This window comes from Phalacrocorax carbo, chromosome 1 (genome assembly GCF_963921805.1).
Source record: "Phalacrocorax carbo chromosome 1, bPhaCar2.1, whole genome shotgun sequence".
NCBI lineage: Eukaryota > Metazoa > Chordata > Aves > Suliformes > Phalacrocoracidae > Phalacrocorax > Phalacrocorax carbo.
Genome location: NC_087513.1, coordinates 87,957,135 through 87,979,039, shown reverse-complemented (window position 1 = coordinate 87,979,039; position 21,905 = coordinate 87,957,135). Strand labels below are relative to the sequence as shown.

Genomic DNA, 21,905 nt, shown 5'->3' with positions numbered 1-21,905 from the left:
CAAAAGGTCTGCACAAAGCATTAACAATTCACTCAGGACTAAACAGTGCACTGAAAAGAGGAACAAGAAGAAAATGTAGGTGTCTCAAACTTATGCTGCAAATAAAAGATACTTCTATTAATTTCAAAATAATCACTGAATGACTGTGATCAGTCACAGCAACCTACAAGTTATTTTTAATTAACATTTGCACCAAGTCCCAAAAGGCTGCCATATTTAATTACAGGTTTCGTCCTGTAATCCTTCACCTTACAAACAAAATCCTTTTCTTGACTTCTGGACTAACTGATTTCTCACCTTTTGAATGGTACTGAATTCTTCAGAGCAGTTGCCACATCATCAGGACTGGCTTTAGCAAGATCAGCCACAGTGACAAAGCCAGCATTGTAAAGCATCCTAGCACGCTGTGCATTCAGCAGAGACACTCGTACCAGGTCACAAAGCTCCCTATGAACCCCAAAAGTGAGGCGGCTCTGAAACTGAGAGAGCAACAGCTCCATGTTGTGCCAACCCAGTCGATTACAGAAAATCGTTACCATTCCTGTAACACAGAAGTTACATCAATGTCTCAACTGCAGCTCCAGTTCTACAAAGCTGGATCCATTTTTCCCCCCTCATTTGAATAGGCATTCACTTTACATTTCTCACCTTCCCCTTACTTACAGAAACTAACTCATGGATATTATGATTAGGAGCTGGTCTCACAGAACCCAGCTTAATCTAGAATTAACTAGTTTATCAAGTGAGGTAGAAATTCTGAATGACAACTGCTTTTCCGAAGATGCTAATTTTGGAAGTGTGAAGCACATGCATATCCTGTAACAGGATTCCTATGAACCAAACACACTGAAGAAAAGACAACTGAAAAAACAGTGATGAGAGGCACTAAGGGAAGCCACAGGTCTTTGAGGAAAGACGACACTGATGTCCACAAAGTCAGAACTTGGCCTGTAGAACTTGAGTTACTGAGAGTACCATGGGAGGTAGCAGTGCCTGTGATAAAGGTTACAACTGCAGTCCCCAGCACAGGGGAGGAGGAAAAGAGCACGGAAAAGATAGTTTATTACTCACACACTACATCTACAGAATATGAAAATAACTGAAAGACATGGCATCCCTCACTATTATTATAGTGATTATAGAATACAACTTTTATCATATCTCTTAACTATATGTCATGTCAACAGTTCATTTTACTTCCCAAATTACTTCTGTTCCTGCACTAATCTACCTGATTGCTGAAAATTATTAACACTGGGAACAGAGAATTATGAAACTGCTACAACAAAAAGTTATTTATACTACCAGAATTAATTTAAACTACTCTGCATCAGTTGGCATGACCTTTTCATTTTGGGGCTTTGACTCATGCTGCAACCCACACATAGGTTTTTGCAAGTTGAGCTAAAACTGTCTTAAAAATTGAAGATCCACTTATGCAGTAATGGAGGACTCAGGCAATAGAAAAAAAATACCTCAGTCACATGGTGGGCTGTTACTTCTACTCCTACACAGCCCTCTTAAGGAAGTTAAAGGTGACAGCTATCTGACCTCTGGTTATCTGGTATAAATATCTGGTTACACTTTCTGGCCAATTAATTCAGCAATCAGGAGAAAGCCATGCTAAGTCTTAGAGACCCCAAACTTGACCCACTCTGAAAGGTACTCTGTTCTGATAGAGCAAAGCTTCAGAACAGACTTGTACTTAATTTCCATACTTAGTATTGAACAAACTCTATTCCTACACAGTACACAGATGATTTCCACAGACCTCAGCATGCTACAGCACTGCTTGATGCCACTCAGCTGGCCCCTTCCCACAGCACACTCTGTGGTTCCATCTCAAAGCAAGGGCAACCACAGATTAAGCTATAAAGCTGGAAGTGGTTTTACAAGACTGTTTGTTGTTAGTACCACACTGTGGCTATCTCATCCCCACATCAGGAAGGAAAGAAAACAGACTAGCCTAAGACTCCTGGGAGTTTTTAGCCCAGACAACTCACCTGCATAGGTGGCAGCAGCCTGCTGTAAGGACTGAAGCTGGCCACGACTACAGCCATATTTCTTGGTCATATCCTTCAAGGGAACCTCACTGATTAAATCCGCAAGGGCAAGACTGGTGAAAAACCTGTAGAAAAAGTACGCATGGAAATAAAATCATAATCCAGGACACGTAAGTGTACATGGCAAAATGCACTGTGATAGCATAGGACAGAATGGCACTATAGCACAGAACACAAAAGAAACAGGGAAGATGGCTTCCAAAAAAATCTGCACAAATGTCTTGTGCCAGCAGTGTTCTCAATCCAGAGTAGGTCATGTCCAGGTTCCAGAGAGACAGACGCAGAAAACAGACACAGAGCCTGTCCCCTCCACATGTTATAGCCTCTAGTCTTCACACACTCACACCCATTTGTGGCTACCTTTTGTGGATGGCCATTTGTCTGTGCTGTTTCTCTGTCTTAGCTATGATTCTGCCCTTTACAGAGCGAGCTAGAAAGCTTTCTTCAATCCCCACCAGCTCAGCCACACGTTTCATTGAGGCTGGCAGCTTCTCCCATAAGCAGAAAAACTGGTACCAATCAATTGCGGTCCACTGGTCATATACTGGGGTGACCTAAAGAAAATAAGAGAATGCAAAAAAACTATTTCAGAGACACAATTAGAATAGAGCTCTGAGTAAACAAAAATACAGCCTAGGGAATGTGGTTAGAGCATCCTACACACTACTCTGAGGCACTGAGTCATAACCATGTACCCTGAAGAAAGTAAAAGCTCTTCTAACCTAGTTTTTTTAATATCTGTACTGATGAGATCTGACTCATACAGGTACTCCAATGATTAAACAGTTTGCAGTCTTTGTCATATTTCTCCCTAAATCCAAGCCACTCCAAGATTTTTAAGCTGCATCTTTATTCTCCTTTAACAAAACAGAACTTTATTCTTTTTTTAAACAAAACTGACAGATATCTACCAGCCTCTTAAAACCACTAGCAACTATACTAACCACTGCAACAGCAGCCGATAAAGCAGGACGGAACATAGATTTTGCCAGAACTTGCTGAAGCTTTCATTTACCTGGAGTGCAAGAAATCTCAGCTTTTATTAACACTAACAAAAAAGCTATCACAGCATTCACACACTTTTAGACAGAAAACTAATTCTGTGATCATTCAGTCAGCACAGAGTCAGTTTCAGTATGAGGAGACAAAATGTCTTTATATTTCTATCGATATACTGCAAGACCAATTAATTTGAAATAACTAACAGTTGTTAGGAAGCATTTAACATAACACAGAATACTACGTGCCTACGTAGTTGTAAATCATCCACACCCCCTTCATCTGCTGAGAAAAACAAGAGTTATTAAGGTGGGGGATTGTCTTTTGGTTGGTTTTTTTTTTTTCTTTAAAGAAAACTATTTTCCTACCCTAGAAAATACTTATTTGTTTTAATCAACTTTCCTAAAATACAAGGTCCTAGAATTCAGGCTCGTATTTGTACGAATAAGATTCAAACCTAAGAGAATTAAAAAGCATTATAGCATGTAATTTCCCTGTAGCCCATAAGGAACGCATGGAGAACAATTTTCTAAAAAAAAAAAACAAAAACAAAAAAAAAAACCCGAAAAAAACCCACACACACAACTAAACAAGCCATTGGCCTTGAAAATTAACAGACTTGCAAGAAAGTGTTTTAGGGTGGCTTAATAGAAGAGAATCTCAAGAACATTTTGTTCAACAGTGTATTTGAGTTACAATAACATTAGACAAGCTGCTGCAATTAAAATGTACAGGGTAAAAAACTATATTGCAAGCATTATCTCACCCCAGAACACGAACAAAATTAGTCCTTTTTTTTTTTTCTGGTTTGGGTTTTTGGGTTTGTTTTTTTCCTGTTTTGGAGATTCAAACAGGGAAAAAAATTCACTAGTGCATGACACAAAACAAAATCATAGAATCATTAACTTTGGAAAAGACCTCTAGGATCATCAAGTCTAACCACCAACCCAACACCACCATGCCTCCTAAACCATGCCCTGAAGTGCCACATCTACACGTTTTTTTGAACACCTCCAGGGATGGTGACTCCACCACCTCTTTGGGCAGCCTGTTCCAGTGCCTGACCACTCTTGCAGTACAGACATTTTTCCTAATATCCAATCTAAACCTCCCCTCATGCAGCTTGAAGCCATTTCCCCTTATCCTATCACTGTTAATCTGGAGAAGAGACCAACGCCCACCTCACTACAACCTCCTTTCAGGTAGCTGGGGAGAGAGCGCAATAAGGTCTCCCCCTCAGCCTCCTCTTCTCCAGGCGAAGCAACCCCAGTTCCCTCAGCCGCTCCTCAGAAGACTTGTTCTCCAGACCCTTCACCAGCTTCGTTGCCCTTCTCTGGACACGCTCCAGCACCTCAATGTCCTTCTTGTACTGAGGGGCCCAAAACTGAACACAGTATTCGAGGTGTGGCCTCACCAGTGCTGAGTACAAGGCCATGATCACTTCCCTACTCCTGCTGGCCATGCTATTGCTCATAGAAACCAGGATGCTGTTGGCCTTCTTGGCCACCTGGGCACACTGCTGGCTCATGTTCAGCTGGCTGTCAACCAACACCGCTGGGCAGCTTTCCAGCCACTCTTCCACAAGCCTGTAGTGTTGCATGGGGTTGTTGTGACCCAAATGCAGGACCTGGCACTTAGCCTTGTTAAACTTTATACAATTGATCTCGGCCCATCGATCCAGCCTGTCCATATTCCTCTGTAGACCCTTCCTACCCTCAAGCAGATCAACACTCCTGCCCTATTTGGTGTAATCTACCATCCACGTTGCCTAGTAGAAAGAGAACAAAATATAATAAGGTCCTCTAAAACAGAGATATGGGTACATATGAGGCAGTAGTAGATCCAAACAGACAAAAAAGAAGTCTATCAGTATCAGCCGATAACTAGGTTAATGAACACAGCAGCAAGGAGAGACAGGCACCCTCAATCTCTTGCCTCACCCTGTCCCTTAACTCAACAGCTCCTGTAACTGCAAGCATATTCTCCTTGGAGTGAACATTTTTTTTCAGGCACGATGCCCAAATTTTGCCTTAGATTTATCAGACTGGTAAAAAGAAAACACTTTATACTTAAGGAGGCTAAAGATAACTGTCAAATTTAGGATGATGATTGCATGATGGGCCTCTGGCAGTCATGAATCCTAAGATGTTCACTGCAACTCCATCTTGTTTCCTCATTAGTCTTCACAGGTTCATGGCTTCCTCTCCCAATGTGTTAAATAGCATTGCTTAGCTTTTTAAGTGTATGTGCACATAAATCTTGGCAAACTTTGGGACACTTTCCCCACAAAAGTTTTATCACACTCCTCCCTTTAGCCCTGGCAGTATCACCAGGCAAGTAAAGTAAATCAGAGATAAATTTCTCTGTTACAGGACCAAACAAAGTCCCACTCATAGGAAGAAAGCAGCGTAGTTCTCTGAGGCTTTTTGTAGGCAAAACAGAAGGTAAACACCCAAAAGTTTTCTGAGGCTCCAAAAGTAATCTGAGATTCAGCCTGCTGATCCCAAACACACAACAAAACCAATTTGTTTCATCAGCTCCAAGTGTCTCAGAAAAATTACCATTATCCTCCACCAAAACTTAATAAAGCCCTGAAATCTTTCAAAGTCAGGAGTGATAAAAATGGGGTTAGATGGACATGCAGCACCTGCCTACACAATAGACACTATGGGAACAGATGAGTTCTGAAGAACATTCAGTTTAGAAACTTTTCTTTGTGAAGGATGAGCTAACCAAAGCACAAAAATACCCCCTACATTCATGGTGCCTTCAAGAACTCTGCACTGTGCTTTCTCTCCTTTCCTTAGCTTTGGCAGTACAAAATACAAAACACAGAATGAGGAACCTACCAAATAGACAATATGCAGATCATTCTCCAGAACAAAGCTTTTCATAGCTCGCTGCAGGTCAGCAAAGATTTCCATGGCTTCCATTGGTGAAAGAGAAGAAGAAAGGGTAGCTGAGCCAAGATGTGTTGGATGATAAACCTTTGCTGTTAAAAAAAAAAACAAAACCCAAACGAAAAACAAAACAACAAAAAAACACACACACAGAGAGAAACATTTAAGAGCAAGCTTATATCTCATTTTCAAGTTGCAACTTATTTTATAGATATCAATTCCGCTAACTTTTCCCAACTGCTTTTTCAAGAAGAAATAGCATATTTCTCCATTCTGAAGACAGGAAAATGGAAACAATAAAAGGTTTAGACTTGCTTAAGTTTAAACTAGCCTTTTTCAGAGGTCAGATCACAAGCTTGGATCTCTCTAACTACTTGGACTAACAGTTGTGATAGCTATTTGAACCAAAAACACTGGAATGCCATCTGCCATCCTGCCTAGGAGTTATCATTTTACATATTTCTTTCTTAGGAACACCAAATATCTCTTATCATCTGTAAATTAACCCATAATGGGGATTCTTGCTATTACTGTAGGAGTCTCAATCCTTAGCCATTTTAAGAAAATAGCCAAATCAGGGAAAAGTGCAATCATGTACACCAAGCAGTTCTAGAAGAGACTCTCTTAGAATGTACTGGTGGTTCTCCAGAAAGATAAAAATCATAGTCTACAGTTAATGTGGACAAATCCTGTAGTCAAAGTATGCCTTGCTTAAATATATTTTGAGAACTTGTAGACTAGGATGCATGAGTCTTAGAAGCGATGTGCAGAGAAAGGCTTTCCAAGAAGAACACATGCACGCAACAGATGCTAAAGCAGGTATAAAGATTGATACACATGATAAAATAAAAACAAAATAAAAACAAAAATGCACAGAAATCCTCATTATAAAGTTACACTGAACATCTACCCAGCTGCAAAAGATTCACTGATTCAAAACCACTAACTGTAATCACTGGAAAGAACACCAATGTTACCTTTCACGTCATTGCTGGAGTCCAAGACCTGAATGAATTCGTTTTCCAGCAGCCATGCCACACAAGCCTCGATGGGTCCATACTGTGCTTTGTCTTGTGCTTTCTCATTTCCCCACTTGCTTTCTTTCAAGCTGGCTGCAAGAAGGGTGCAAGAAGCGTAGGTCTGCACATCATCCGGAGTGTTGGCCACTCCCCCAACTATGATCTGTTGAAGAAAAGTATTTGTTCATGTTGCCGGAGAAGCAGTAGGATGGAATATCTCATCAGAGAATCAAAGAGACTCATCCATCAGATATCTAAGTTTCAAAGAGTGAGTACGAGTGTGGAACATGAGGCAAAGCAACTGCCAACCTTTAAGGCCTTTTCTTGGCAAGAAATGAGACACTTCAGGTAGAAGTAAGAGGACTAAGCTACAGGAAAGAATTAACTTTAAAATCTTGTTTTGATAGTGGACATACACATAGCAGCAATTCAGATTAGAGACTAGCCCTAGGCATTTTGCTTAGCCAACATTGTGAAATACTTTTAAAAGGTTAGAACACAACCTGCAATTTTCCGAAGACAAAAAAGCAAACCAGGAAGGAGGAGTTCTTCTAAGGCTCTTCAGCATACTGAAGTTTTCTCTTAACAAATGTGAATGCTACACCTCATCATTGTTTTCCTCATTGACTGTGATTTTTTCCCCCTTGGATTTTGCTTTAGTTTTGTTTTTCACATAACTGCTTTTTCCTTGTGAGTCATTTCCATGCATGTGTCTTCCTTGAGATAGCAAGGTGTTTAGCTAAAACTTTGTTTCATGGTTTCAATGGATTTTTTTTCATTTAATAAAGCAACACCACCAGAAAGGAATCTCCATCTTTCAGATAGCTCTTATGTAGGAAAATGCATTTAGAAATTCCGTTGATCTGCTAAAAATTCAAAACCTATGGAACCACAACCAAGTGCTAAGTATCACAGCAGTTTTGACAAATGACAGAAGGAATAGTTCAGCAAACGAACTGCATTTAAAAAGTCTGAGCCCAGTTCAACCCGAAAAGCAACTTTGGAAAAGGAGATAAGCTCGCCTATGTGGAATAACACACTTCTGGTCCTTTTTACTCCTGTAGGAGCCCTACAGAGGAGGGCAGGCTAGAAGGAGCAAATGGGGTACCACACCTGTTTGTTCACCAAAAATGTATTTACAAAATTTCAATCATTTCTGTGCAAAAGAGGTCGATAAATTGAGGTGGGGAAATAAGGGACTCTACAAGGTTCTACATATGTCATTATGGCCTAATTCAGTCTACAAACCCTCTGGAGTCAGTAATGTACAAGCATCTCCTAGTTAAGAGTGTCAGGTCACACATGAAGTTGAAGAATTAGTCTTACTTATGCCTGCAGTTTGAGTATATCTAAATGCAAAAGCAAAGCTTTGTAACACTTATTTGACAGTGCCCACATCCTGATCTGCAGCAAGCAGAGACTGAAACATACCAAACAAAATGCTAAATACTGAAGCAAGCTGGCAGACCCAAGTAATTTTCTTCTGAAGCTGCTTGAGTTGACAAGATAAGAAACAGAAGAAAGTGCACAGAGAACATTTGGTGGTGTCACAAAAGAAACGATCCTACAATTACAAGAGTGCAAGCACAGTTCTAATTCCTCTCCTCATGTCCTGTACCTCAAGTATTGCTCTTTTCATACTAGAAGCAACACCCTCCCCTTCTCTTCTAAGCAAACAACTGCAAACAGGCTTGAGAGATCCCTGAAGTAGAGCAGTTCCTTTTGATCTTTCTGAGGGCTTGCAAACTAAAATGCTCTCACCTATAAGAAAAGAAAACAAACAAACAAACAGAAAACCATTAATGACCTTAGTTTTGCATCTTAGCACTGTCATACCTACATACAGTTCATACATATTGTTGGAATGGAAAACCATGGGTATATTTTTGGAAAAGCTGAATAAAACAAAAATAAAAAGGAGAAAAACCTTTGCAACCTTGAACAGTGTATATCCCTTTCTATGCAAGAACTCCACAGATGCATAATACTTAAGAACTAAAAGCTGGGAGCAGGATAAACTTCAAAGTTACATTAAGCTGGTCAGGGTCTTGCCAGATCAGCTAAGGAGCTTCCACAGCCTCTCTGCATCTGCTTTGCTGCTAAACCACTCTTGCTTCTTGTTCTGGAATTGACTGGAACTTTCATATATAGTGGTACCAATTTCTCTTCTGCTGAAAAGATTCTCGAAAGCAAGAAGAAAACCTAAAGGATGCACAGCACTTTGGCAGTTTGTGTTAAGTCAACCAGCTTCCACTCCTGAAATGAAATAACACAGATACCAAAGTACTTCAGGAATCCAGAGTTGTTAATCTAAGTAACTGCATTTTCTGAACTTTCACGTATGCATACACACACACACACACACAAAATCTTAAGTATTCTGAATGGTTTCCACTGAAAGTACATCTAAATATACCTTAACTTAAAATTTTTTATCAGACATTTTTCAGTTAAGCCCTAATAACTGAAATTCTGTGGGAGACAAAAAAGGTCCCAGAGCCATGAAACAAAAATAAAAATAATGAGCCAATTCCTTTACTGAGATAATAGTACAGACTACCCATTAAAAATGCAGTGCTCACATAAAGGAGATTTTTTCAACACAGCCATTACAGAGAAACTATGTCCCTGGGAGACCTAGCTAGTTAGAAGCTTTGCCAGTTGACACACGATAAATGAACTATGGGTAGGACAACCTTGCCTTTGACTAAGAGAGCGTTAGATTTGGATTAGCTGGACAGTAACTATCATGATAGGTTTATGATAACCTGTTAAGATTTAAGTGCACATAGTCTGGACACTGAGGTAATTTTTCTAGTGGGTATCTTAGTAAGATCCTGGAAATGTTAAGTTATGATAAAACTGTAGCTGCGGTAATGCTAGAGTAACTAGCAAATTCAGAGGTAATGAAAACCCAACTGCACTTAAATTTAATGAGCAGAATAAATACTACAAATGCAGTGTAGGTGCGTAACTGAATACAGCTTAAACATGATTACATAAATGAATTACAAGATGAAAGACATGTTCTGAGGATGTGTGAAACTTTAGGCATCTGTTGAACATGTACTTTTGCCAGAGCTGAGAGTACAGAAGATAAACTGCCTGTAAGCATTGTTTTGTGAAAGCAAAGCTTATTTTGATTTTAGCAGGAAAGAACATTCACTCATTTTTGTATTTGGGTTCTGATGTGACCTACGAATCCCTCTGAAAACTTTGACTCTTCAGTGTGATAAATCTAACAGAAGATGGGTATCCACTTGGCTCTACATTATCTGACAGTCATTCAAGACTTGGGGGAAACCTTTTCCCAAGATGCCACTGAAAACTTAAAGTCAATAACTGCAACCTAACTGGGGGGGGAAACAACCAAAAGAAAAAAAAGGAACTAAGTGAGAGGGGAAATGTAGGTTAGCATCAGACTACACAAACACCGGAAGACTCTAGCTATCTAGGCATAAAACTCCTCTAAAAGCAAAAAAGGCCCTATTAAATTTCTAGGTTTTGTTCAGCAATATTGAACAGCTTTACCTATTTCACTTTGGGAACATGACAGTTTTGATGAATGCAAGAATAATACAATTTCATTTTCTAAAATGATGCTTTGAAATCTCCATCAAATCAGGAAAAAAATTTAAAAAACCAAAACCTGAGATAATCCAACACTGCAATGTTGGGGGAAGGGGGAAGGGAGGAAATCAACCCAACAGCATTTATCTTCTGTCAGCTGAATTTCCTATCCACATAAGGCTTTTTTTTCAGCTGAAGTTGCTGTCCTCCAGTCTCCCTGCTCTGTGAAAAAGTAGCAGCTGGTAATGTAGCTTTATGTTCTCATCCAAAAGACTCTGTGGAGTGGAAAAAAATGGTACATTCATGAAGCTCATCAGCATAAAATCAACTGCTTACTGTGCAAAAAAACCAGTCACATCAGAATGTCAAAAAAGGGTACTAATTATTGTAACTTGGAGGGGAAAAAAAAGAAAATGAAACTTGAAGAAATAATATAATTTTTCACCTGCCAGCTACACTTAAGTGACAAAGTCTGGAAAACTTCAAAATACAGCATGCAGCTGCCCTTTTCTTTAACACATAGGGATAGCTCACAGAGATGTAGGTCGTAAAATGCTCTGTTGCTATGCTACTCTGGCAAAAATAGAAAGTTAAATGTAAGAACAGTCTGCTTACGTAGGGTTCCAGCAAGCACCAATCAAACCATCAGTATGGCAAATCCCACATCCCGCTTCTGTTGAACTTATTTGCTATTGTTTTTATACTTGTATAATACAATTTTTCCAAATATCATCCATGAAGATAAATTTTCATTGCAAATTAAAATAACAGGCAGGATTATTTTGTCGAACATCAATCAGTGCCACTGTATGTATGAAGACAACATATTACCTATGAACTACTGTTTGTATTTCCCTGTCTCTCTGTTGCATTACTACATTCAAGATCCATAAAAGTTATGGCTAAGTTTAGTGGAAGTTTAATAAATCCAAATCAGAACTTCAGACAACAGAAGAAGTTTGTCAAATCAGGGTTGTAGACTTCAAATGCATTTCTTACGCTTTAGGCCTCTCCAATGAGAGTTTACTGTAAATTTTCTCACTGAAACTGTAAACACTTTAGAAAACTGACCATGGATTACAAAATTAAGGCAAACAAATACAGCCCTAGAAGCTAACAAGAGTTCAAAGGAGAAAATAGCCTGTTCCTGAAGTAACTGACATGTAAATACCAAAGTAAGTCCCATGCAGAGAAGAATCCCCTGGGAATTACAATTTTTACTCCATTAATACCAAACAAATTCATCTTGATTAACTTAATCACACTGAATACCAAAGGAATTCATCATGATTAGTCACTAATTGCAAAGCACTGCCCTGGATTTAATCAGGTTAACACCATTCTTAGAGAATGTTAATAAAGTCTCTGCTTACCCTCTGTGTCTACTCCTTTCCTGCCAGCCCTTCCAGCCATCTGCTTGTAAGTGAGAATGTCCAGCAGTTTGCCACCAAACATGGGAGTTCGTATAATTACTCGGCGTGCAGGCAAATTCACTCCAGATGAGAGCGTGGAGGTTGCTGCTAGGACTCTAATAAAGCCCTGGCGAAAGGCTCCTTCAATGATGTCCCGTTCATCAAAAGTAAGACCTGAGGAGAGATGACTTTTAGCAAACCCAGTAGTGGTGAGACTGCATTTAAGAGCTAATAATATTACTGTCAAGCAAGGGGAAGAACAAATTTAATGGACATTCGCCATTCACTGTTAGGAACCAGAGTTGCAACATTACATCAGTTAATTTGGTTTTTTTTTCAAACCATAAGTGAAGCAAAATGTCACCATTATGTTTTCATTCTTCAGTTGACAGTAATAATAAACTAGCTTTTCTAAGGCACTTGTATGCATTGTGGCAAGATGAACAGCTATTTACTACAGATCTACATGCACTGCAAGTAAATAAGTAAACAAAGGAAAAAAATAAAAAGAAGAAAACTGGATGTAACACACACAGTAGGGAACCAGGATTTAGTCACTTGCCTTCCTGACCCTGGAATCTTTCTTCATTATTTCCATTCTAGGTTAAAGGTATAATATGCATTTTTCTACATTTCCTTGAGGGTTTCAGGCCAATTTTATTCTTCAGAAGGAAATCCTCACTCTATAAGGATTTGGAATTATTTCCCCTACATATTCAATGCCATAGCTACTGTTTTCTCTTCCAGAGTCAGTCCTTTCTCTCAGTGGATCAACAGGTGACATACACTATTACCTACTTAGGAAAGAAATAAAAGATATAGCCAGCAGCGTTCGTGGCACAAGCTCCTTTTATTTTATTTTCATTGTTATACTTCTTCTATTTACTCATCTATTTCGGAATTAAGTTGAGGAAAATTGCCCTGAAATACTTTGACAGCTTTGGGGATAACTTGAAAATGCTAGGGCTGCAAATCAGCTAATTTTTCAGGCATTTCACAAAAAAATTAAGTTGTATTTAAGAAGTTGCTGTAATCCAACACAATAGAGAGAAGATTATCATAACAGTTAGTGTATTAAAGTGTTCAGCCACAATAAAAGAATTTCAAGATTACCTCTAACTGTGAGATTCTTGAAGCACTTTAATTCAGTCATAAACTACAGAAGGCTTCAAAAAGCAACTGGTAAATTGCTGGTAACTACAGCAAAAAAGAGCCTTTATGACTTGACCATTACAGAATTCCAGACCAAGATGTTCAGAAATACCTGCATGATGAAATGCTACTCCCCATGGCAAAGTACGTTGGAGCACAGAGTCCAGGCCTGAGACAGAACGCTTTAGCTGATCCAGGACTTCATCGATCTCTTCTCTGTCCACAGCAACTGGGGAAAGGGCTGAGTTTTTTGCAGAACCTTGAGAGGGAAAATATTTTTATAGTTTCTACTAAAATTAATTTTCAGTAAAGGCATTGTGCATGCTACAGTCTTCAATTAACTACTTTTCTCTTACTCTTAGCCTGTTGCAAACTGTAGAATTCCCTGGCAATGATGTCTGCCAGCTTCTCACACCAGTTCTTGGATGGACAGAAAATCAGGACTGAATGGCCATCACAAACAGTCTCATAACACAGGCTCACAACATGGTCTTCATCTCCCTGGATTGAGACAAAATTTGTAAATGCTGTCATCCTTCTGTGTCACAGTAGGAATTTTCTACTTCAAGTCAGAAAGAGAAGCAAACAAAGAAGATGAAGAACTGTTATCTTAGTTTCTGTCTTGCTTTAGAAGTCCAAGCTCTAGTATGACCACATTGTTGAGGACAGCCTAAGACCTCCCCATGACTAAATCTGAAGTTTTACATCTTGCTTTCATAAATCTGTTTCTGAACGAAGGTCACAGTGCACAAGAAAATTATCACAACTTCCATGTTGTGGCTAACAGCAGTGGGGAAGAACTAGGAAGAGCCCCAAGGGAAAACATCCCTCTACAGCAACTAAGGATGACTTATCAGCTAGGATGTCTGAACTAAAAGCGTGAGATGTAGTAGTCTGAGCAGCCTCAATAAGGTGCACCCAGCAAGCACTGCTGACCAAAGACTGCAAGCATTCAGAGCACAGCAGAAGGCTTTTATGGATACTTATATGGATATGCATGCAAAACCCTACTGTTTACAGCTTGTCTTTTTGGTTTTAAGATCCTAAGAGAGTTCCTGCAACTGATCTGTTTTGCTTGGCTAAGCCAGATTCTCTTCCAGCAAGCAGGCCAAAGGTGAAAGAGAGAAATGGTAGGTGTACAGTGAGAAATAAAAAGTACTGAAATGCAAATGAAAACAGGGGAGCAATGACAGGAACTGCATATGCATGTCAAAAGCTCAGTAAGGATTCAGCCAAATTCAGCAAAAGTGGTGAGGTCATCAAGTTCCCTTTTCTAGTCCAGTTTGAGTCACAGAAGAGAAGTCTGAAGATCCAGTGATAGGTTTCAAGCCCAAGAGGATCACCTGGTCTTATAAAATAAGCCACTCCCTTAAACTGCTGAGCCATAAGCCTAGTTTAGCTCTTTCTCTCACTTAATTTAGTACCTAGCCAACGCACCTACTTCAAAAAATATCCAGAAAAGAAGATGCAAAATCACCTTCTCAATAGAAGCACATAAAAGCAAGCTTCCAGATATTCTTATCACAAACATTTCCTTTTGTTTCTAGGATCCTTTTACTTTGCTGTGCCACCATGCTACTGACAACAGGATATTTTCACACGAGAACTGGGTGGAAAACATTCCAAAATATTGCTTGCATTCAACCCATATTATCCAACTACTACACTAGTAGTTGAAAGGATCAGGGAGAGAATCCACCCTTCAAAGACTTCATAGAAAAGGAACCTACAAGGTGGGAAGTGCAAATTTCCCATCTCTACCCATTTGGTTCTTCCAAATCATTACAGTACATCAGTCTCAACTTTTCATATCCTTTTCAAGTGCACAGAAGGACTAAATGCTGGAAACAGATTCAGAAGAATCAGGATGGGCATCTGCCTTCTAATCATTGACAAAATGCAATAATTTAGCAGCTTAACATAAGCAGGTTCAATACCAGATTTTAATGAGAATATATTCTCCCAATGATGAATGCAAATTCCTTGGCCTGACCAGGAAATATTTACCTTCATTTATGAAAGTGAAGTAGATTCCAGGACACAAGATAGGGTGGTGGGTAAGGGGAGAATGAAACTCTTTATATCTGTCAAGTGCTCAGAAACAAGATAGCTGCAAAGTCAACTTTGTCTTAAAAAACTTCACAAGTGTGAGTGTTTTGGGTTTTGTTTAAATCAGTAGAAGACAAAAAAAAATTTGTCCTTAGCTTGAGCATACAACCTATGAAATAAACAACGAAGTCAGGAATGTAATCTATTAAAAAAATTAAAAAAACAAAAAACACCAAACCAAACAAAAACATACCAGTAGCTGTCTTTTTAACTTCAGCCATACAAAAGGTGTTATCCCAAAGCCACTGCTCAGAGTTTTTTTACCTTCAGTTGAAGCTTGGGCTGGAATTCTCGCACTAAATTCATGGAGGAGTCATAAATGTTGCTGCCAATTTTTAACCTCTCCTTGAGGGGCACAGGGCGAAAATCCGTACAGTATAGATCTGCATCTAACCATGAGGCTAGGAGTCCCAAGTTAGGGAGGGTAGCACTCATGCCTAGTATCTGTATCCCACCAAAACCGGGACCGGTCATCTTCGCTCCTCTGGAAGTGGTTAAAGGAAAAAGAAAGTTAGTGACAACACAGGCTACTGTTCTGGAAAACAGCATTCAGAAAAACTAACTCAATCTACCCCCTTCCAGGGTCTGAAGTGCAAAGCTATTTTCTTCAACTTCTTGAAAAAGAAACTAGCCATACTCTACTTTTAGCAAACACAATGTCAGTTCATGCATTGATAACAAGATAATTCAATTTCTTAAATATTTTGAACCTAAACATTAAGCTTCTTCAGGTAACCACAGCCATAATCCGCATATTTGGAGAAACTGAAAACAAATAATCAACTATTCCCTTGCCATTAACAAAAACATGCAAATAAAGAAATGGTTACGTCTCCACTGTGATCTTTCTAAGTTTAAATGTCTTAATTAAAACACTTCCATTTGTTTCAATTTCAGGACAAATAATACTAGACTAAGGTCTTAGTAGAGTCGGGAACCAAAGTCCTTAGTTCAGCAAAGAAAAAAGCAGCTTCAGTTCTCAAAGTGCTGAACAGCAGCCTCCAGTAAAGGTAGAGAGAAGTAATGGACTCTTAACAGACTTGAAAACACAAACTATTAATTTAGATACCCAAATGTATATTTTAATTCAAGCTTTTACATCTACAAAATAGGGGGCTTTTTTATGCTCCTAATCCTACATTTAAAAACTACTCATTTGCATTGCACTGAGCCATAAATTGAGACTTTAAAAAAGAGAAAGGCCTGACAAATTAATGTGAGCTCAGAAAGAGCCTGAATCTTCTTGGAAGGTACTTGTAATCCCAGCAAAGACAACACAGAGGAAACAAGACTACCCAGGAGTAAAAAAGGGCTGTCATTGACAAGACAGAAAAAAGGAAGCTGTGGAGAGGCAGACTCTCTTATCCAAGCTCTTCAAGAATTTGCCAGTACAGCTTCCCCATCTAGGTTGCAGATTTTCCTCCCTGAGGCAACTTTTGACCTTCAAAGATTAAAAACCTACCAGTTCCACAACACTCTCTTTGACTGGGGACGGTAAAAATCTTCTGCAGAATTTTGGCTGGGTCTGCAAAAGCCTCATGGAGAAGCAAGGGCATCCACGTTTGCAACAGCCATCAGAGAACATTCTCTTGATGCAAAGACACAGCCTTATACTTCAGTGGGACACCCCCCATACCACTTAAAAAGCTCTTAAAAGCACTGCTTATTCTGATAATAGGTCAGGCTGGATAGTTTTTAAAGGATTTGGATAAAGTGGCTCGCATTAAATGAAAAGAAGAAAAAGCACCACAGACTTGGGAGGATGTTTGAGAGAAAAAGCAGCCTTCAACTCCAGGAATCACAATCACAACAAAAACAATGGCCACCTCCTTCATGTCAGTAAGTGGTATGGGGAACCTCTGTCAACTTGACCATAATGGAGGCATTAAGGATCTGGGCCCCAGTACATATATGGTGAAGACTGAAGTAATGTTTCTACCCGGGAATATTCCTTGATGCATCTGTCCTTTTTTCCCTAAGGAATGTTTTCTCCTTCCCTCTTCTTAAAAGCAAGGGAGGAAAGCAAAAGAGCAGTCCTGCATTTGTGCTGCAACTACATGACAAGACAAGGTAAAAGGAGTAGCAAAGCTATTCATACTGCTCTGAAGTGTACTGGCTTCCAGGACTTATGGGGACAGTAGGAGAAAAAGTCAGAGGTGATAAGACCCAGAACATTGCTGGATCCTGGAAATGAATATGGGAAATACTAGCTAAAATGTGTGGTGGAGAGCCAATGTAGAAATGGCAGTTCCCGCAGAACTAAATAGGTAGTCTGTGCTTAGCCCAGCCCTGGTATGACTCACAAGTCAGGAAGCAGCAGAGAAAACTGGCAAAATCTGGCTTTTGGTGCTAAGGGAACAGTTGATTTTGACTATTCTCTCAGCACCACCAGTAAAGATTAAGACAACCGATAACACCGTTTCCTCCATTTGCCTTTGTGACCAGGCACTATGGAGCAGCTGGACAGTTTGGTGCTGAGGATCTAGATACTGAATTCTTAAAAGCCTCTAAAGCTGTTCCTGTGTCCAATCAGTTCTGCTAAAGGCAAGAAACCATGCAACCACTAGGCTATTGCGTGTTACAAGCAAAACCACAGATCACCCTGAGCAATGCTAACTAAGCAGAATACTGGCACATCCTCTTAAGTCTTCCAATCAATTCACCACTGACAAGTTAACAGCATGCCCACTCTTTCACAATACCCAAACGTTTCAGTAGGATAAATACCCTGTTCCACAAAACACTGAAAAATTAAGCTGTGAGAGTCTGCTAGCAAAAAACATTAAAAGAAAGCAAGTTTATAAAAAAATTTAAATAGGCTAAAAAAGTAAATGAAAACTTCAGCCTTATTTCTTTTCCCGAGACAATGAGTCCCATGGTAGCACACAAATTGAAAACCATGAGGAAAAGAGGTTTTGACTGCAATGGCAGGCCCCTGAGAGGTGGTATGTTGAGACGTTAATAACCAAAATAGTCTAGGTCAACGCTTTTATAAAAACCCTGGAGCTAACATACATTTCCAATCACCCAGAGAACAAGATATTTAGAGTCGTCCATAATTTATCATTAAAAGACAGACATCCTGTCTACCCACCGTTTTGCAGCCTTCTCTGTAACATATCTAATTTTGGTCAGAAGGAGTTCCAGCAGATATCCTCGATGTGAGTCTCCCAGCATGTGCAACTCATCCACAACCACCGCTCCTGAGAAAGAGAAGCAGTCAGGTTACATCCAACAAAACTCCAAACTAAGAACAGATAGCCTTGATCCCTTCATATTCCACATGATGAACTGCAATTTATATTCACAAATCCAGCTGTTCTTCCACACAGCTACAGCTATGGCTTCCTTCTGTCACTGATTCTTCTAAGAGAGAAAAATCATAACATGTCACACCCCCACAACCTCACACACATACAATCAGCTTTTAAAAAAAATTAAAATATATAGGTTGAGGTGGTAGTCTGGCCACAACACAAAACAGTATTGCAGCATCTATACTGAATGAAACAGGCTTCAGAATATCTGGAAAGGCACATCCAGCACCCAAATGAGCTAGTCAAAAGCTTTGTTGATATCATTGTCTTAGTTAAAAACATTATTCCATAATAATATAGAAATGTCTGGGAAAAAAACCTAGAGCAGATGTAATTACACACTGCTTCCTATTATATCTTTGCTCACTAACCAAACCTGAATGAGCATTGCTATTGACCTTTGACTTTCTAATGAAAAAAATCCTTACATGACTGCTCTGTTGTCATCCTACCTCCTGCAGATGACTTTTTATTCTGTTAGCCATCAAATTTGTAAGATGTGTAGAAATACTGAAAAGAATAATCACAGAATCACAGAATGGTAGGGGTTGGAAGGGACCTCTGGAGATCATCTTGTCCAAGCCCCCTGCTTGAGCAGGGACACAGGAACGCGTCCAGGCGGGTTTTGAATGTCTCCAGGGAAGGAGACTCCACAGCCTCTCTGGGCAGCCTGTTCCACTGCTCTGTCACCCTCACAGGAAAGAAGTTTTTCCTCATGTTCACGTGGAATTTCCCATGTTCCAATTTGTGCCCACTGCCCCTTGTCCTGTTGTTGGGCAGGAGTCTGGCCCCATCTTCTTGGCACTCACCCTTTAGAGAGTTACAAGTATTGGTAAGATTCCCTCTCAGTCTTCTCTTCTCCAGGATGAACAAACCCAGGTCTTTCAGCCTTTCCTCATAAGGGAGATGCTCCAGTCCCCTGGTCATCTTGGTAGCTCCCCACTGGACTTGCTCGAGCAGTTCCCTGTTATTCTTAATCTGGGGGGCCCAGAACTGCACAGAGTACTCCAGATGTGGCCTCACTAGGGTGGAGTAGGGGGGGAGAATAACCTCTCTCGATCTACTGGCCACACTCCTTTTAATGCACCCCAGGATACTGTTGGCCTTCTTGGCCACAAGGGCACAGTGCTGGCTCAGAGTCTCCTTGCTGTCCACCAGCACTCCCAGGTCCTTCTCAGCAGAGCTGCTTTCCAGCAGGTCAACCCCCAACCTGTCCTGGTGCATGGGGTTGTTCCTCCCCAGGTACAGGACCGCATACTTGCTTTTCTTGAATTTCATTAGGTTCCCCCCGGCCCAGCAATCTAATCTGTCCAGGTCTAGCTGAATGGAGGCACAGCCTTCTGGAGTATCAGCCACTACTCCCAGCTTGGTATTAATGGTGAGGTCCAGGTCATTGATGAATATGTTGAGCAGGACTGGACCCAGCACAGACACCACTAGTTACAGGCCTCCAAACAGACTCTGCCCCCTTGATCATGGCCCTTCTGAGCTCTGCCACTGCACAACTTCTCAATCCACCTCACTGTCCACTCAACTAATCCACACTTCCTAAGCTTACCTATGAGGATGTTATGGGAGATGGGGTCAAAAGCCTTGCTGAAGTCAAGGTAAACAACATCCACTGCTCTCCCTTCATCGGTCCAGCCAGTTACACCATCACAGAAGGCTATCGGCTTGGCCAGGCCCGATCTCCCTTTGGCGAATCCATGTTGGCTACTTCTGATAACCTTCTTTTCCTCTACATGCCTGGAGATGAACCTCCGGAATGAACTGTTCCATCACCTTTCCAGGGATGGAGGTGAGGCTGACTGGCCTATAGTTTCCTGGGTCCTCCTTCCTGCCTTTTTTGAAGACTGGAGTGACATTGGCTACCCTCCAGTCCTCAGGCACCTCACCTCTCCTCTTCTCCATGACCTTTCAAAGATGATGGAGAGTGGCTTAACAACAGCATCCACCAGCTCCCTCAGCACCCATGAGGTGCTGGGGGACCCACTGGGGCCCGTGGATTTGTGAAGATCCAGTTTGCCCCAGTGATCTCTGACCCAATCCTCCTTAACCAAAGGAAAGTCTACCTTTCTCCAGATTCTCTCTCTCACCTCTGGGGGCTGGGATGCTTGAGGGCCAGCCAAAGCAGAAAAGACTCAAGCAAAGAAGGCATTCAGTAAACCTGCCTTCTCTACATCCTGTGTCACCAGGGCACCCACCTCGTCCAGCAGCAGGCCCACAGTTTCCCCAATCTTTCTTTTACTGCTGATGTATTTGAAGAAGCCCTTCTCATTATCCTTGACATCCCTTGCCAGATTTAGTTCCAAGTGGGCCTTGGTCTTCCTCGTTGCATCTCTGCATACCCTGGCAACGTTCCTGTATTCCTCCCAAGTAGCCAGTCCCTTTTCCACATACTGTGAACCTCCTTCTTCCATTTGAGTTTTTCTAGGTCTTTGCTCATCCATGCAGGTCTCCTGGCTCCTGTCCTTGACTTCTTCCTCATGGGGATGTGCCCATCTTGAGCTTGGAGGAAGTGGTACTTGAATATTGACCAGTTCTCTTGGGCCCCCCTACCTTCTAAAGCCCTAACCCGTGGGATTCCTCCAAGCAGGTCTTTGAGTAGGCCAAAGTTAGCTCTCCTGAAGTCTGCGGTTGTAATCCTACTTGTTGCCCTGCTTCTACCACACAGGATCCTGAACTCCACCATCTCATGATCACTGCAGCCAAGGCTACCCCCAGTCCTTAGTTTTTACCCATAAGCTCTCGACTCGTTCTTCCTCTGCCCCTAGGCAGAGCTCAATACATTCCAGTTGCTCCCTCACATAAACAGCAACTCCCCCACCTTGACTTGCTGGCCTGTCTTTCCTAAAAAGTACATAGCCATCCATGACAGCGTTCCAGTCATGCGAGCTACCCCACCATGTTTCCTAAACTGCAGTCAGACTGTGGCCCTGAGACTGCACACAGATGTCTAGATCCTCTTGTTTATTCCCCATGCTGTGCATGTTGGTGTACAGGCATTTCAGAGGTAACTGAGCTCACAGGTTTCCCCTGGAGGGGTGCATGAGGACCCGCTATACCCATGCACACCCTTGAGGTGGTTGTTCTTCTGATTGTCATCTCCCAAGGCAGCTGAGGCACCTTTGTCACTGCTCTGGTTAGCCTGGCTAATTCCCCCGTTGGATGTGACAGCATTAGCATTGCCACTTTGGACCCTGCCCCCTGTTGTCCTTCAGTTTAAAGCCCCCCTCACCAAGTGAGCCAGCCTGCTGCCAGAGATTCACTTGCCCTTTCTAGACAGGTAGATTCCATCCCTCCCTAACAGGCTGTGGTTCCTGGGGAAACTCTCATTGTCATAAAAGCCAAAACCCTCACGACA

At 41.0% G+C, this 21,905-nt stretch overlaps 1 protein-coding gene across 3 annotated transcripts in view; it reads right to left on the bottom strand.

Annotated features, from left to right (window-relative positions):
• POLQ (DNA polymerase theta) overlaps positions 1-21,905 on the bottom strand; it is a 58,352-nt gene that overhangs the window by 25,395 nt on the left and 11,052 nt on the right. For all 3 annotated transcript variants that reach the window (XM_064465563.1, XM_064465572.1, XM_064465580.1), the window contains exons 5-15: positions 18,319-18,427; positions 15,489-15,708; positions 13,472-13,616; positions 13,228-13,374; positions 11,925-12,137; positions 8,600-8,742; positions 6,940-7,144; positions 5,912-6,054; positions 2,424-2,617; positions 2,004-2,128; positions 298-541 (exon numbers count right to left, since the gene is read on the bottom strand). In XM_064465563.1, coding sequence (XP_064321633.1) covers positions 298-541; positions 2,004-2,128; positions 2,424-2,617; positions 5,912-6,054; positions 6,940-7,144; positions 8,600-8,742; positions 11,925-12,137; positions 13,228-13,374; positions 13,472-13,616; positions 15,489-15,708; positions 18,319-18,427 — 1,888 coding nt within the window. The remainder of the gene's footprint in view (positions 1-297; positions 542-2,003; positions 2,129-2,423; positions 2,618-5,911; positions 6,055-6,939; positions 7,145-8,599; positions 8,743-11,924; positions 12,138-13,227; positions 13,375-13,471; positions 13,617-15,488; positions 15,709-18,318; positions 18,428-21,905) is intronic.